This window comes from Protopterus annectens, chromosome 2.part1 (assembly GCF_019279795.1).
Source record: "Protopterus annectens isolate FY-2018-M chromosome 2.part1, PAN1.0, whole genome shotgun sequence".
NCBI classification, from domain to species: Eukaryota; Metazoa; Chordata; order Ceratodontiformes; family Protopteridae; genus Protopterus; species Protopterus annectens.
Genome location: NC_056729.1, coordinates 1,364,342,800 through 1,364,361,587, shown reverse-complemented (window position 1 = coordinate 1,364,361,587; position 18,788 = coordinate 1,364,342,800). Strand labels below are relative to the sequence as shown.

At 39.1% G+C, this 18,788-nt stretch overlaps 1 protein-coding gene across 1 annotated transcript in view; it reads left to right on the top strand.

Moving 5' to 3' along the window:
• Positions 1 to 17,661, top strand: part of MAN2B2 (mannosidase alpha class 2B member 2) — a 943,157-nt gene extending 925,496 nt beyond the window's left edge. The window contains exon 19 of the mRNA XM_044062827.1: positions 16,900 to 17,661. Coding sequence (XP_043918762.1) covers positions 16,900 to 16,991 — 92 coding nt within the window. The 3' untranslated portion in view covers positions 16,992 to 17,661. The remainder of the gene's footprint in view (positions 1 to 16,899) is intronic.
• The last annotated feature ends 1,127 nt before the right edge of the window (positions 17,662 to 18,788 follow it).

Sequence of the window (18,788 nt, the reverse complement as noted above, 5' to 3'; positions counted from 1 at the left end):
AGTGACAAGATATCTGCCAGTCTAACAAGCACATGCAAAATTGTCTTATGCTTGAAGCTGTGGTGATCGCACTGGTTGTTTCTGGAAGATATATATATATTGTTTCATTAATCAAATAAAAAATAATGATAAAAAATACTAAAAATAGTTACCACCATTGTGTGGCTTTTAGTAAATATTTAACATTAAGAACATCATTCAGACCTGGTAATGTATCTTCTCTCAATAATACTTGCCCTCTCACTTCTTTATTCTCCAATTCTATGTTTACATCTTCATTAAAATTCCTAAACATAAGATCTACAACAATAAAGGGAAATTTGCTAAAATTAGTACATCTTAGGAAGTGTTGTGTAGTATGAGCCTTAACTATGTAGCTCTAAAGCATCCCTTCAGGTCTGGTAATCCTAAAACACTTTGATGGGGAGAAAACTTATCACATCAATTCTAGTATGGTCCTTAGATTCTAATCTTATTGATAAAAATATGCCTGACCTGCGGGCAGTACTAAGAAAAATACAAACAAGTTCACTGCTTGCATCGTATTAGCTATATCAGTCATCAAGAGCTTCCAACTTCTCACTTTTCATATTAGCTTTTGTTTAGTCTCTTCCACATATCCTTAGCTGCAGTAAAATAATCCGTTATAATTCAAACCTTTAAACACTTCATGTTATGTGTGTTGCTGAACCAGTGTATGTATGGGAACATAGTTTATTATTTATTGCCTTTGTAGTATCCTCATGTAGTTTGTAATTTGAAAAAAAAAAATGAATTGACAGCTAAGCAAATTCTGTGTCATATTCTACAACACTAAAGTGTCATTTTCTGGATCTATCAAATACGAAATAATATTGTCTGTAAATAAGGCTAAGTTTCTTGAGTGTCATACCAGTTATAATCTTGAAAAATCCCATTTGTCTGTAAAGAGCCCTCCCACCTTGAGTCTTGCCTGTAACCCTTCATCTATCTTCCCAAATAATCCCATTATTCTATAAGGGGACACAAATGTTGTCATTGCTGAGAAAATCACAGCTAACTCTATCAAATGCCTTCTCTGCATCAAGACCCACCAATAATCGTGTCTTTTTGCAGTCCGCTTCCCATTGGGTCATTATCTTTTTGTTAATGTTGTCAGTTTGTCTATCCTCTGCAAAACCACATTGATCTATATCAGTCAGTTTGAACACATCATCCATTCTTTTGTCTAGTATAGACATAAGTGCTGTATAATCATGGTTCAAAATTGAATGCGATCTATATAAAGTTGGATTTGTACACAAAGCTGCTAGGTATAGAAATTGACAACAATTTGAAGTTTGATATACATATTGCCCAAACCATTAAAAAAGTCTACAAGAAACTTGGTCTCCTCTACAGTAACAATCAATTCCTAACCAATAATAAAAAATCCCCTATTGCCCGAACACAACTCCTATCTACTCTGTTATATGCCTCCCCAGTATTTATAAACCACTGTAAAACCGACCTTGCCAAACTTGAATCTTGCTACAGTGAGATAGCCAAATTTGCAACTGGTGCTTCATACAGATCCCATCACTGCACATCATTAGAAAACTAAACTGGCTTGAACTTCCTCAACTGCTATACTTTAATCAACTTACCTTCGCTTACAAAATCCTCCATCACCCCGATAAAACTCCTGCTCCCCATAACCACTTACAGTGATACAACTCCCCTAGATACGTCCGCTCTTCCACCAAATCCCTCCTACAGGTCTCTAAAGCCAAAAACGCAGCTGGTGAATCACTATTTTCACATTACATTTTCAAATTATGGAATAAACTCCCAATCTAACTTACTTCCAACTGCTCAATCCCACAATTCAGAAAGCTACTAAAAATACATTTTTCAGACTCCTGGCTCTGTCCCTGTAACCCTGGAGGATAGCCCAATTTCCCTGTCTCAGAAGCTAGCAACCCCTCATGAATGCCTTCGCTTTGCCTCAGAAGCTGGAACTTCCTTCTCTGTTATATTCCAGTAGAACTATCTCTCCTGTGATATGATTTATATATTTTTTCTATCAGCAACTGGCTTGTTTATGTCACAGATCTAAATCATATTAAATTACAGTAACCACACAGTATTCCAGAATATGTACTTGTAATCCATGACATTGTTGCAGACTACTATTACTTCTTCATGTAATGCATTCTTTCTCTCTCTCTTGTATTGCCTTGTACTCTTTTGGATTATTTTTGTATTGCTTTCTATTCTTTTGGATTATTTTTGTATTATGTCTTATTGTTGTACATTGTTGTATGATTTAACAAGTAAAAGTGGAGCTTTTCTTCCTGGGCCTCCACTGAAAAAGGACCTGTATCCCTTTGGACTTTCCCAGTAAACAAATGTAAAATAAATAAAATAATACATGAAGGGCTGTTGCCCTCTTTCAGTAGTACAGCTACCGCAGCTTTTTTCCAAGATGCTGGTACTGACCTTTCTTTTAAAATATTGTTAAACAAAACCTTCCTGATCTTTATCAAATTTTCCCTCCTTACTTCCAAATTTCCACAGGAATACAATCTGTTTCTGGAGGCTTCATTTTTATCTCATCCTTTCCCATCTTAGCTATTAACTCTTGAGCCTCATTTTCCTCCAGCTTTGACTTGATCAAGTCTTCCATGTTGCCATTTGTATCTTTTTTAGCCCCTCCCCTCACCCATTCCCATGCTCTGTACATATTTACATAGAATTTCTGAAGTGTCTGTAATACCTCTATAGGGTCTCTGGTTATTTTTCTAGCAACACTCACTTGTGTTTTCTGTTACCTAAGTCATTATGCTAGTATCTTTTTTGCTACAGGGTTGTTATCAAAAATACTTGGTTAACAGTGACCTTTCTAAACTCATGCATGTTATTTAAATATTTCCTTATTTTTCCTTTAGTACTCAACAGATGCTGTTCTTGTTCCATAAGATTCCCTTTCATCTGCAGTGTTTAACATTTATTTCCTCTAAAAAAGTCTTATTACTTATTTCCAATATATCGCTCTCTTTCGTTTCTGCCATATCCCACTCCTCAACCATCCCTTTTGTAAAAGTTTGTACATTTCTGTAACAGCTCTTGAGATTAATTTTCACTACCCATTCCACAAATTTGTCTTTTTTTTAATAGCGAAGCAGGAAAATGACAGTGTCTCAGTTTACTTGATTGGTCTACATCTTTATCTTAGTTAGATGTGTTCCAAAACTGTCAGTTAAATACCCATGCTGTTGTGAAATATAGTTTCTGTCCAGTTTAGCCCAGTTATTGTATTTGGGAATATGTAAATTCTGTCTGGGTTCCTGATAGTGATTGCACCTCTTCCATTCTAAATATTTTTATATATTTCTTCATACATCTACCCTCTTTTATTACATTTTACCTCCGAGGTTCCCTTGATACATTTTCATTGCATATCTGAATATAGTCCCCTCCTATGTATAATACTCCTTGTTGGAAGCTAATTACTTGTCCAGTAATTTTCTTAAGCTCCTTAATAGTTTTAGGTGGAATATGAATGCATGCCATTGTAGTCCATCTTCCCTGCCAGTGACAGCACATTGCCACAAATCTTTTTCTTCTCGTTCTTCTTGTCTATCACTATTGGAGCCCCTCTTGCAATCAGTGTTATTACCCCTTTTCCTTTGTCCCTCATATTCTGCTGGGTAACCATTCTTGAATCCTTTCTTTGCCAAATTCACTTGCTCATTTCTGTCTAAATTTGTCTCCTGTAACATTATTTTTACTCCGTACTGAATGTAATTCAGTGCTCTTTGCTTTTTATCTACAACAGCAGGTAATGATGGTCTTCACTGCTGCAGTAGCTTATGGGCGCATCTTGCCTGATATACAGCAACCAGCCAGCTTCCAAAAGCTTTCTTGCCTAACCATACTGTCATTCTGGCTGCATTTAGGCGAGGCCCTTTGGAAGGGAAATGTGCGTCGTTCACGTTCCATGATATCTCCAATAATGCAGTCATTTTGATAAGATATGACTACTTTTAATATATTCTCCATGACTGTTTTATTGAATGTACAGTTCCACCTTCCAAATTGCACACTACATCAGTGTTTGGCAGACTGAATGTAGAGTTGTGTAGGTTGCACTTACCTCTATCAGCAGATGCTTATATTCTTCACTGCTACAGTAGCGTGTGGTGTATCGTGATAGAGATACAGCAACCATCTTGCTTCCAAAAGCTTCCAAAGACATGCAGATTTTGGTGATTTGAAAGATGAGTTAAGGACAGGCTTGTGTGTGATGTTAATAATGCAGTGAGAACGTTGAGCAAAGCTATAGAGATTTGTCAAATCCATGAGCTCACAAAAAGACACACGAGTAGGCTTGCAAGTGATAAGGGCATGGTTTCAGCAGGCTCTAGAGCAAGCTTAGACAGCATGCAGCACGTGGCAAGCAGAAACAGGCCTAAGCACATGGCAGCTGCAACCCTTGCGGGTTTCCCAGGGAAATCCCATAATTTTCTAGCAAGTTCCAAGACTAGGTCAGCAAAACGGACATGCTCAGTGCAGTATAAGGGTGAGTCAGCAAAACCCAAGTCAAGTCTTATTGTTAACTGTCATAATTGTGCTAATCATGAGTCTAAAAGAGAGAAGTGCTTAGCGTTTCGTCAGCAATGCCACAAGTATAAAAAATGGAACCACTTTCAAAGGCTTTGTAAATCAAGCAAGCCTCATTCAGTTATTAAGAAAGGTCACTCAAAAAAGCAAGTTGTTGATGTTGAAAGCTGCAACCCTAGTCTCTGTGTAGATGATGTGGCAGTGGTCGGTGAAAAGGTTAATGCAGTAGATGTGTTGGCAAAGAATGAAGTATTTTGTAGTGTCCTGATCAATGGTAAGCCCACAGAGCTCAAAGTAGACACTGGTTCAAAGTGTAATGTTATGTCAGCAAAAACATTTGCTTGAGCGAGAGCTGGTGAGCAACTTAATTTTTGCGAAACTTGCTGCTTATGGAGGTGAAGAGATTCAAACAGAAGGATCAATAGTGTTTTCATGCTGTTCGGCTGGGAACAGTTACAGCTTGCAATTTTATGTAGTCAGAAGACCTGTTCATTCATTGTTATGTCAGTGTACATATGGGTGTGAATAACCTGCGACATACCTCCCTGGACTACATGAAAAGAGACATGGAAGAACTCGCGGATTATGTAGCCCAGGCGGGTACAGCCCTAGCCTTGAGCAGCATCCTACCATCACCCACAATGATACCACAGTATCAACAGAAAATGATTGATTTCAACAATTGGCTAAGTTTCTGGTGTCAGTCTAAGGGGATCCAGTATCTGTCTGCCTGGAATGACATGATTGACAGACCTTGATGCTTTGCCAGATATGGCCTGCTTCTGTCACCCTTGGGCTTCCGGATACTGGCCCATGCTTTTGCCACCCCTATAGTGCCTTTTTTAGGTGGTGTTCAAAAGACCAAATTACCACAGTAACAGCTACAAATAAATGCAATCTGAACACTAGAAGTCTAAATGTCAAAATGCACTCACTCGAAGCACTCCTTAAAATGGGGAACATTGACATTTGTACTGTAACAGAGACCTGGTTCAAGGCAGCAGAAAGCACCCCTGCACTACCAGGCTATAAACTCATTCCATACCTTTTGGCCACAGAACTTGGACCAAAGCTGCAAAGGTGGTGGTGTTCCACATTCATAAAGGATATACACATCTCCAGAGTAGTAGCCCAGCATAATGCATCAGAGGTACTTCAGGTGCAGCTAACATTGGGTAAGACAGCGATTCAGGTCGTAGCCTGTTATAGGTCCCCAACCATGTCCCAAGACACTCACTCCACATTCCTAAACACCCTGGAAAATATTAGGGTCCAACTTAACACATTCATACTGGGCAACTTCAACTACCCCTCCATTAACTGGGAAAACTGCTCATGTACCACACTTGCTCAACGTTTCCTGGAATTCATTAATTCAAATGCCCTGGACCAGCTCGTTCGTACCCCCACTAGAGGTAGCAACATGCTTGACCTGGTTATTACGAACATGGGCGACCGTTGCTGTACATCAATAGTCAACTCCTCCCTGGTTAGATCCGACCACAAACTAATCACCTTGGAACTCCACATCCCTCCTACCCCCCCCCCCTCCCACAAAGGTAATCACCATGAAAAACTTCTCCAAAGCTAACTTTGGTCTCCTAAGAACAGAGGTGGCTAACTTCACGGCACCCATGCAAATGGAGAATAGTTGCATGACTCCCAAATCATACACCAATGCACTCTACGAACACATACACAAATACATGGATGTCTCCATACCCAATAGAACCAAGACACTCTCCTCCAAAAAAAGGAAGCCAATCTGGTGGTCCCCTGCCATAAACAAACTCTACAACAGGAGGAAACTGATGCAGAATAAGGTGAAGTCTCCAGATGGGAAAAAACTCCCATATCAGCCTCAAAAAAAAGTTGAGATCCCTCATCAAATCCTCTAAAGCTAGGTATGAAAACAGAATTGCAGCAGATTGTAAAGACAATCACAAGTCCTTCTATAGTTATGTAAAGAACCGCCATCGCAATACCCAGATTTGCTGTGAGCTACTGCACAATGGTACCTCCTATACCGAGCCAAAAGATGTTGCCAGTATACTGGCCGACAGATTCAGTGCCAACTTTACCCCCCCCAGGACCAATCACAATACCAGAAGATTGCCAGGCACCCAGTATTACTGCTGCACAGGTTAAAACAGCACTGTCCAAGGCCCAGGAATACAGCTTCTATGGGACTTGACAATATCCCTGGTTGTGTTCTACAGAGTGAACTGGCACCTCACCTGTGCTCTCTATTCAATCACAGCCTCACCTCAGGCTTTGTCCCTACCGAATGGGTCACTGCTTTAGTTATCCATCTCCACAAAGGAGAAGTGACTACAGACCCTGGGAACTATTGCCCCATTAGCCTGACAAGTGTGATATACAAAGCTGTGGAATGCATCATCATGGACCTAATAAACAAAGATATTGGGAATGTTCAAACTCTGGATCCCTCATAGTTTGGTTTGATGAAAGGTAGATCATGCCCGCTCAACTTGGTCGACTTCTTTGAGTCGGTCACCAGACCTGTGGATGAAGGCAAGGTGGTTCATACAGCCTACCTTAATCTGGCCAAGGCTTTTGATGCCATTCCCTACTCAGCAATCAGAAAAACTCACTAAGCTAGGCATCAACCCTATATCACTAGGTGGGTTGTAAACTGGCTCACTGATAGAACCCACAGTGTGAAAGTAGCTGACGCCAAATCAGACTGCCAACTAGTCACGAGTGGAGTCCCACAGGGATCAGTCCTGCATCCCCTCCTGTTTGGTATCTACTTCTCAGAAGTCCAGTCCAACACGAAGGGACTCTGGCTGACAAAGTTCACAGACAGTTGCAAGTTGGGAGCCATTATTAACTCCCCAAGTGATATTGACATCCTACAGAAAGGCCTCACTGAGACCAACGACTTGTGTCAGAACTATGGCCTTAAGCTCCATGCCAAAAAATGTGTCATCATCCATTTTGGGAAAACCCCAGTTCCCATGAACTACCACATGTATGGTTGTCCACTGAACACAGATGGCCTTGTAAGAGATCTGGGAATACAGGTTGACAGCAACCTCTCTTTTGACCACAACACTGCCACTGTGGTCAGAAAGACCTTCTATGTGGCACATCTCATTACTAAGGGTTTTGCATCCAGGAAGAAAGAGGTCATTGTCTCCCACTACTCTTCCCTCATTAGGCCAATCATCAAGTACAATGCCCCATTTGACATGTACCTCACTAGACACCTGCAACAACTGGAGAGGCTGCAAATGTACCTCACAAAGAGGATCCTAGGCCTGAAACACTTGCCCTATATGGACAGACTCAGAAAACTCCAACTATTCTCTGTCTCATATCACCTACTTAGAGGCAAGCTCTGCTTGACTTACAAAGCTCTGTTTGAAATGCTGCATATAAATAAATCCCAATCCCTCCGCACCACACGCTCCAGAGACCTCAGCCTCATTACCATAATCAACAGAACATGCTGGAGGAACAGGTTCATAACCCAGAGACTGGCCATGCTATGGAATAGACTTCTCATACATGTCAAACAGAGCACTTCACTAGCCCTCTTCAAGAGAAATCTTGATGAGCGGATGGGAAATCGAAAATTCACCCTGGGGATCACTCCAGTGGCTCTACTCGACAGAGGCACTGGAAACTAAGGTCAGGTGGCATGATGCCAGAGTAATCCTATGGGCTAAGCTTGTAAAGGCTGCAGGGCCATTAGCCTAGTACACATCTATGAACCTATTGGGTCTCAGAGACTGTTTAAGAATGAAACTGCATTCTTTTACCAAGGAAGTCCATCATGTAAGCACATGTCCCAGTTCCAGCTTCAGTGATGCTATTTTCTCGGAGTATGCTGATGTTTTCAATGACAAGCTAGCCAAACTTCCAGTTGTGTACTCCAAGAAAGTTGACCCAGAAGTCAGTCCAGTGGTTAAAATAGCTATGCAGGACAAAGTCAAGGTCCAGTTAGACAAGATGGTGCAGCAAGGTGTGATTTGTCCAGTCACACAACCAACTGAGTGGTTGTCTTACATGATAGCTGCTCATAAAAAAAATCAGATGAAATCAGAATATGCATTGACCCAAGAGACTTGAACAAGGTATTAAAGAGCCCTCACCATTCTATGCGTACATTCAAGGAGATTGCCACCCTCGTGCCAAATGCCAGTGTTTTTTTTCTGTCTTGGATGCAAAGAGTTCATTTTGGCAACTGATGCTTGATTGCAAATCTTCACTACTGACTGCATTCAGTACCCAATTTGGTAGATACAGATTCCTCAGAATGCCTTTTGGAATAAATTCTGCCAGTGAAGTCTTTCAGCATGCAATGGGGCAACTTTTTTCAGCCTATCAGTGTGCTATAATAATGGATGATTTACTGGTTGGAGGCAATAGTGAAGAAGAACATGACAGAAACCTCAGGAAAGTTCTGGACAGAGCGCGTGAAGTGAATTTACAATCAATCCCCTGACATGTAAATTCAGACTACCAGAAGTTACTTATCTGGGACATTTATGTACCAGTACAGGCTTACGACCAGACCTTTCCAGACAAGCAGCCATTCCTGAGATGCCAGCTCCAGACAGTGTCCAAGCCCTACAGCGTTTTCTTGGTATGGTTAACTGTTTAGGCAATTTCTTCCCTGATTTTAGTGAGTTATCAGTGCCTTTAAGAGAGCTGACATGGAAAAATATTGCCCGGTCATGGTTGGAACAACACCAGAGAGCATTTGATAACCTCAAACAGCAAATTGCCAACCTTCCTACATTAAGATACTATGATGTTCACAAACCAGTAGTTCTTTCCTGTGATGCCTCAAAGTTCGGTCTTGGTGCAGTTATTCTCCAAGAGGGCAGAGCTGTTGCTTATGCATCTAGAACTCTTACCCAAACTGAGATGCAGTATGCTTAAATTTAGAAGTAACTTTTGGCAATTGTGTTTGCATGTTCAAAGTTCTGATTGTATTTATGGCTGAGCTATCCAAATCGAAACTGATCATCAACCTCTAGTCACAATTTTAAAGAAGCTCATGCATTCAGCTCCACCAAGACTGCAAAGAATGATGCTTAGATTACAAAAATACAATTTCAAAATGGTCTATACAAAAGGCAAATTATCTGGCTGATACCTTATCCAGATTGCCCAGAAATACCACAGGACAGCTTGATGCAGAGAATTTTGACTTTGATGTCATGGAAGTGCATAATTTTTCTACCAAGAGACTTGATGAGCTGAGGGATCATACAAAGACTGATCCAGTTTTGCAAAAGCTTAACCAACTTCATCAGTGTTGGATGGCCATCAAAGCAATCCTGTGTACCACCAGAAGTGCAACCTTATTTTCCATACAGAGATGAGATGCTGATGGAAGATGGTATAATTTTCAAAGGTCCCAAAGTTATTGTATCTACTTCTTTACAACATGAATACATTCAGATTTTGCATCGTGGCCACCAAGGTTCAAATTCTACCAAAAGAAGGATGAGAGGACTAGTATTTTGGCTTTCTCTGTCGAAAGACATTGATAAAGTGCTTTCATCTTGTTCAGTATGCAATAGTACTAAACCTCATTTGCAGAAAGAGCCACTTCAGCTAAGCCAGATTCCTGAACTACCTTTGTCAACAGTAGCCACTGGCATATTTAAGTGGAACAATTAGCATTACTTAGCGTTGGTAGACATATTCGAACTGGTTTGAGATCGATTTGCTACCTAACCTAACATCTAGTGCTGTTATTACTAAGATGAAACATCATTTCTCAGTCCATGGTAGTCCACACAAAGTTATTTCTGACAATGGTACCCAGTTTACCAGTCAGTTGTTTCAGAGATTTGCAAAAGAGTGGGACTTTATCCATGTTACTAGTAGTCTGGAATACCCACATTCAAATGCCTTGCTGAACTTGCAGTACAGAATGCAAAGCAGTTAGTAGAGAGGTCAAAGCATGACAATACAGATATCTTCTTGAATTTACCTAATCTCAGAAGTATACCTCGTAAGAACCTACTTGGCTCCCCTGCTCAGAGACTTCTATCTAGGCAAACCAAAACAACCTTGCCTATCAGTTCTTGTTTGTTGGTGCTTGATGCTAAAAGCACCAGAGCAATCAAAGCCCAGCTTTTTAAGAAGCGTTCTTTTCAGAAGTCCAGTTATGATGAAACAAGCAGATTTCTTTGTCCGTTAAAAGGAGGAGACAGTGAGGATGCAAGTGGCAAAAGGCTTTAATCGAATTAGTAAATTGTGAGGTATATGTGCCACGCCAAGAACATACTTAATGGAATCTGAGGGTGTAGAGTACAGGAGAAACTGCAGGCATCTTCTTCCTGTGTCAGAAACGATATTGCAGCATTGTAACTGTGATACAGACTCTAGATCTCAGAGCAACCGTGACAATGTTCATACCAAAGAACATGTCTCAGTATCCATTCCTGTTCCTGATGATGTCCCAGTTGTCCCCAAAGTTGAACTTTCCTTGAAGACAGTTCCCATTGCTAGATCCCATTCTAGCTTTTGTGTTACATGATCAGGTCATATTTCTAGACCTAGTGTAAAATACACAGCAACCTGGACATGATTGTTTTGTGTGTCTGATTTTGTATGATTGCATGTCAAAGAATTGGTTTTGTATAATTGCATGTCAGAAGATCATTTCTGTATAATTGCATGTCATTGAATATTGTCATTTGATGTATGATTTATTTCTCAAAGAGGGAGGATGTAGAACAGAGCATGTGTTGTATCTTTAAGAAGCATTTCTAGATGTAGGCATGTGCATATAAACAGTGAGCACGTGCAGACAGCGGTGCCATTTTGAGAGAACAGCCCGAGCGTTAACATGTAGGAGTGTGGTAGTCATTCTGTTTATAAGTTTATTAAGGTTTGTTACAAAATCGCATTCCTGATATGTTTGTGTAGTAAAGCTGCTTGAACTGAACCCACAACTGTTCGTCTGTTTTATCCTGACACAAGTGACACATGGGAAGACTTGGAAATAAGTAAGAAAAAAACTTTAATGATGAGATATAAAAATTATAAAAGAATAAAGGAATGTACTTTTTTTGTGGAGATTGTCCATAGGTAAATTACCAGTAAAAGCAAATATGGCATACAAAAGTAAACAGGATAGAATATGTAATAAATGTAAAGATTTTGAAACTACAGAAGATGTTTTTTTTAAAATGTGAAAGAATTCAAGTGTTGTGGAAAGAAGTATGTAAACATGATTTGTTTAAGATTATTTGAAATTTGAAATATTAAATGTGGTCATGATAGAATATGGTAATTATGAAGCGACGTCTCAAAAGAAGGCAAAGAAAATGGACAGTTATCTTTTATGTAACATGGACAATATAGAACAAGAGACTTAATGAGATTGCATATGATGGAAAATGGACATTAACAAAAATATTGGAGAAAATATGGGTTTGGGTAAAAGGGATCTAATAGATGTTTTAAACATTGTTGTAATAACTTTGTATATGTAACCATAGAGCTTTTGTCCCTGGGCCACTACTGACAAGGGCTTTAAATGCCAGTCAGAATTTCCTGGTAATCAAATGTAAATACATAAATCAATCAGACATTGTCTAATTTCACTCACAGTATCTTCTCTTACCTTTCCTGCCCTGGAGATTATTATAAACAGTAGATAATGAGGTCTGTTCTGCAGAGCTCTGAAACCTATTTCTTACAGAAAAGCATAGCAAATCAATGAAGGTGGCAACCCTACTGAAACCTGTACTTAAGTAAGCAAGACTTGTTGCTGTGATGCCCACTACTATAGGCTACTGATTTCAAGCTATAAAAAGGACAAGAGACATATACCCATTAATTCTCAGTCAAGTGTCTTACTTGACAGGTCATTCAAATCTTTTTAGAGTATAATTTTAGAAGGCTGCAGAAATATGCAATCAAAATAAATATAATAAATCCTTAAAAATGTGGATTTGTGAAAAGAGTTTTGAGACACATTCCAATATTTCTGCTTGATCATGTTTTACTAAACATGTCAGGATTAGGGGAACAGAATAATACTTTTCACTGGCATTTGGCTGTGTAACTAGAACTGTACTACAGTGGGCCATGGCCAGTTATGATGGTCCTCATAGTTTTTGTGTGTGTGTCTGTGTATGTTTGAATACTGATATAGATACCAGTTAACAAAAGCCAACCACTGCAAATCATATGCAGTTGATAAAATTTCACTGACTTCCAAATGTAACAAAACAAATTAGAAAACAAAACGAAAATGATTTTTTGCACACCATGGAAATTAACTACTTCCCCAGTCCCACTGTCTGGCAGTCTTACACCAAAATCACATGCATGCACTCTGCTGTTAGCACACCAACACGCACACAATTCAGCACCATGTCTCTCAAGCACATACGCAAACTAAGAAACACATGCATGCAGAAACAAAAAAAAACATTTCCAAATGCAGCAAATATAGCACACATTTCACTACTTCTCCCACCTCAACATCAGCAACATGGAAATTGATTAAAAGCGTCCTGTCTTGACTAAAACCTACTTTGACAAATAGCCATGCAACTATAAACTTATGGATTGTTGTTTATTGATGTATGTAAGTGAATGTGCACAGTACTGATGAACTGTGTGACACCACCCCTGCACTAGCCCAGTAATCAAGGAGCCTCAATCCTCACCACTAGCACCAGTGAGGGATGTACAGATTGGGAAGATGACAAGAACACACACAGTAAAATAAAATTTCCATTAAGAGCACACAGAGATCACCATCAGTCTGGGCTGGTATCTTTCTCTTTCTCCAGATCCCCAGTAAGACTCCCCACTGGCACAGCTATAGGGTTAAGATCTCAGCCGAGTGGCCAAGCTAAGACCTCCAGCACCCTCTCTGTCCAACCAGTGCTTCATGTCCCTGCCCAAGTAGCTGACACATACACTTTGAGATATGATTTATATACATACCCACAGACACTCCTGGGGAAGGCTGGCACAGGTTTACTAGCTGTGCCCCCTTCTGCCCAGACTATAAGGTAGTTATCACTGCTACCAGTCAGCTCTTTATCAGCTACTCTAAGGCCATTACCAGAGGGTGCCCAATCTTACTGTGTAATGTTACTGTTAATCCAAATGGTAAGTGCTACCAAGGCCAAGGCTGTTTAGGAGTGACCTATACAGTGTCACCAGATACATATGCAAGTACTCTAAGAGCTAAACTATCACTAAACAAACCAGCCGCAATTAAAAGGTTTAAATATATTTAATAATAAATAATAAAAGAACAAGACAGTATTCAATAACTCAGCACAGTGACTACAGAGTTCAGAATCAATCACAGAAAATATTTTAAAACAACATTGCAGGACAGTCTCACATGCATACAGAAAACATCTAAACTAATCTTTGCTATATTTCTATCTATATCTGAGAGAGATTAATGTACCCTGGTTACTTACTGTTAGCAAGGCAGGTACTAATGAGAGGATGTTTCCAGGTCCAAAGATATATAAAAAATGCATAGTCTCTGAAAGAGTTCCCAAATTGATATCAAAACATTACTGCCGGGTCAGCTGGATGGCATCACTCTGTGTAATCTGCCTTCAGTTCTCAGACTAAACAGATACTTAGAATTTAGCACCTCTGTGTCAAAATACTTATCTCTCAGATGTACAGATGCTAGGAAGTCACAGAACAGTAAAAACACTTTACATTTGAAACCTAGTAATTGTTTCTGTTTCAAGACAATAGGAAAAACATCTAGCTCTAGACATCCTGCCTCCTTGCATTAATTAACCTTTATAGCACAATAGTAAACAATTTCAATGTATTTTCTTAAAGTTTTGCAAGTTAACTCTGTATGTTCCAACTTCTACTATTAATATAGTTTATATACATTTATATTCTTTCCAGTAGGTTACACTGTGGTTACATTTTTGAAGCTTGGTACATAACATAAAGTTCAATACACACTTCTGCACCAGTAGTTTAATATAGACACAACATATATTTCTCTTACATTTGTAAGACAAGCATATGAATCATATTACTGTTCACAAATGACATATGATTATTTACAAAATTCCAGATAGCTGGGCTGGCAGTGTCACAAACGGTAACTGTTGACATCTGCCTTTCTAAGAGAAAAAAAAATGCTTATTTTAAATGTACAGTAACTTTGACACCTAATTGGCCTAGCTGGTCACAGCATGTTCAGCATGTTACCAAAAAGCAGGAATACTAAGTGGTACTAAAAAGGGTGTTTATAACCCACCCTGTCAAAACCGTGTGTGTGTGTGTGTGTGTGTGTGTTCACTCACACGCGAATGAATGGCTATAAATGCTAAGTAGTTTTACCCAGCATACAGTTATTGGTAATGTAGCATTTAAAGGCAGTCGGATGAGTGTGACGTGAGTGAATGCCTGGGAAGCCAATAACCGTAACCTGTCTTCAGCTGTTGACTATGGAGTTTGACTGTGGCTGGTGCTGGATGTAATTCAAGGCAGCAATGTTTGTCACGTGCTGTTAAAGCTGAGAACCATGTGCATATTGTCATTGCTATTTTTGCAGGTCATCTGTGGTGTATTTACTGATATTAGTGATATGGATTTAAAGATCACATTGTGATACTCCCTCCACAATAATGTTCTGCAAGATTATAGTACCTCTAAATAGGTTGTACTTGGTTGGGGTCCTTAGGTCTTCAAAACACTTAGCAAAACTGATTCAGAGAATCCTGCTACTGTTGTGTGTGTCTTAAGATGTTATTAGGTTCCGTATCTCACAGATTTGAAATGATAGTAGATTGCTACTTAGACTTATTTGTAATCCAGATTTGTTGCTTTTAGTGAAGGGTGTTTTTTAGTGCATATGCTGTATATAACTAGCTTCCTCCTGTCAGCCCAGTGAGAATTAAGCAACAAGTATCAAGTTTTTAATTTGATACAATTTAAATTTTATGTATGACACACCAGGTATTTTAGTTCAATTGTCCTTTTTTATTCATGACCTTATACTCTGTGATCAATAAACTAAAATACATGTTGCAAGTTTTGATATGATGTGGAAGACTCCCTTTTCCTTGATTTTATCTGTCTACATTGTAAGTAGTGTGCCACTCTGTGATGTACTTTCTTTAATCTGTATATTGTATTATTTTGTATTCCTTTTATTCATCTATAATGTTTATTGCTGAAGATGTTTCATGCTATCACCATACTTACATGTGAGTTGAAGGAAGTAAAATAAATGAGCTGACCCGTTGACCTTCAGCTTGCCTCTTGAGCTGCTAGCACAGATATATTACATTCATTACATGGTTCCTGTGGTCTGTTGTCCTGGGTATTGGGACACAGTTCATATATTTGCTTTAAAAAGTTACTGAAGCAGTTGAGATATGGTCCTGAGACTGTCTGTGCTGCCCTGTGGTTCCTCACACTGTCCCACATGGACTTGCTGCCTGAAGAACAGTCTTCTCAAAAGATGATGGCCACCATGACAATTTGAATTACTCCCATTTGTGAGTACATGAAGAAATACGGGATGGTCAGGATATTGCTCGACAGTCAAGAATTATATTGCATAATTAAGTAACATTTTTTTGTCCCAGCTCTCATTGCATACAGGAAATAAAGCTCTGACTACACACCATATGACTTCTGTTTGACTAGTGGCACAAGCCCTGTAGATACCAAGTAGGGGAAGAATGGGAGTGAGTCTAATAACAACTTACCTGTCCTGAGGGTAGTTTATTGGTTTTGTTTGGTGTATTGGCAACACCTGCAGGACTACAATTTTACCACTTGCAAGATGTCTTGTGTATACCCATCATGCCTAGTAGTGCACATGCACTTCCTGGAAGCAGCTGTTGTATATCACACAGTCCATTGCAGAGGGGGTTTGGAAAGCCTGCAGGATCTGTTAGCCTGGCCCACTTCCTAGTCCATGACTCTCAGCTTTGTGGGGGGAATTGTGGACCAGCGAGGTCTTACCTGAACCAGTGCAGCTCAACTTTCACCTCAAAGTAGCAATACATTGACCAGTTCAAGTTCACTGCAGGAAGGTGGAACCCTTGGACTAATCCTGTAGTCCTAATTAAAAAATAATAGAGAAATATGATTTACTTATCTTTTTTTTTTTTTACAGAGATTATAATTAAAGCAGTGGCAAATGTCCTGTTTATTGTGGAAGTGGAAGCTTAATGATATTGAAAAGAGTTGAACTAGCAGAAGAACCCTGTGGTCAACTTAGGACTGTGGAAGTGTAATGCTAATAAGTTATTGATATTTTGTCATGGTACTAATGCTGAAAATTATATATTTTTACAGAATCTAGACAGCATGCTGAAATGGAAGATTTTATTGTGACAATCAAGCCAAAAGAAATACGGACTTTCTTTGCATATTTTGATATGCAGTGACAACCTACAGTCTTATAAGGAAAACACCAAACATATTGCTTGGATTCAGTTGTAATGATATACCCGCAATTTCATTTTTCAGATATCTTTTTTTTCATGTGTAAGACAGTACTGGGTTTACTTTTATCTTTCAATGTCATATGTATTGTCTGCTGCCACTATTCTGTGTGTACAAAAAGTAATAGTGCTTAAGATTTAGTATTTAGAGCACTGATGTTGCACTTAACATCGACAATGCACAGCAGATTGATTACTGACCTCTGGTCTGTCCTGAAAGGATAAAAGTAAGCAATGAGTGTTTTCCTGTCATGACATGTGGAATAAAACAAGCAAGGTTAACTCACCAGTAAAACAGTTTCCCATTCAAGCATGCAGATCTGTAATTCATTTCTGGTATTGTTTTCCATAGGCATTTTTGATCCACAGTGCAACCATTTTGCCAAGAGCAGTGTTTGTGTGAATAAAGAAAAATGATATTTGCAGTCTGTCCCTTCAACTTGGAATTGAGAAAACTACAATCATAATTTTTAAGTCTAATCTGTATAATTAAAAACTCAATTGCAAATGTCATTGTTCAACTGCATTTATTTTCTTGCATTTTTAGCTATGAAAAATGACATGCTGATAAAGCCTTATTTTTTTTAATTCACAGTAAACAAAGTTTACTCATGATATGCATCATTAGTAGTCTGTGGTGTGTGTGTGTGTGTGTGTGTGTGTGTGTGTGTGTGTGTGTGTGTGTGTGGGTCTACTTGAGAAATCCATTAAACTGAATCTTACATTATTAAGGCGACAACACGGAAACCTGACTTTAACAAACTTTCAAATCACCAAAATTTTAATTCGTGAAAAGAGGGAGTTGGCCTACATTTAAAAAAAAAAAAAAAATCAAAGCATGACAAACCCACCTGGGGGGGTGGGGGCTATTTCCCCATGTTGGCCAGCTGCTCTTTTCTCGGATTAAAATTCCTGTGATCTGAAAGTTTGTTAAAGTCAGGTTTCGGCGTTGTCGTCTCAATCAAGTAACATTCTGTTTAATGGATTTTCGGTCTACTCATGTAGACCATATAGTTGTTCATGTAGACCCTTATAGATAGATAGACATTAATTCCAAGTTTATGTCTGGAAGGACAGTACAGTAGCACACTGTTGAACTGTTATACTAAGTGTACACACTTCCAGGTTTCTTCTTATATAAGATGTGTGTTGCCTTTGAATCCAAACATGGAAATAAAAATTCTTTATTTCTTTATGTGTTATGTTTCTTTATGTAATTTTTTTCATTCATCTTTGCTGTTGATACATCCCTCCTACTTATAAAAGGGAAATCACATGAAACGTGAAAAGAAACAGCCTGGCATATGTATAGGATAAAGGCTAACTTCCTTTGCAGAATATGTACGGTGAAAAGCACAACAGTGAATAAGTACTGGGAAAAGTTCTCATAATAAAAAGTAAAGCTTAAGCAATGGAGAAGTTTACTATATCGGGGCTAACTGGTTAAACACCAAATGTAACATGCACTGCTGGTGAAAACCAGCTGTATCAGTGCTGCATTGTCAGTAGCTCAGCAAGTAACACACTTGTCTTTGGTACTGGAAGACCAGAAGGTTGTGGGTTCTATTCCACTACAGGCGATTAGATTGCTGGAGCTGCATTGCAGCATTGGGGGGGATGCTACATTCCTGAGTGTGTCATCCGTCAGATGAGACATTAAACTGAGATCCAGGCTGTTTGCACTGGTGGCAGCTTAGGTGGATGTAAATGATCCCATGGCACCTATAGAGAAGAGTAGAG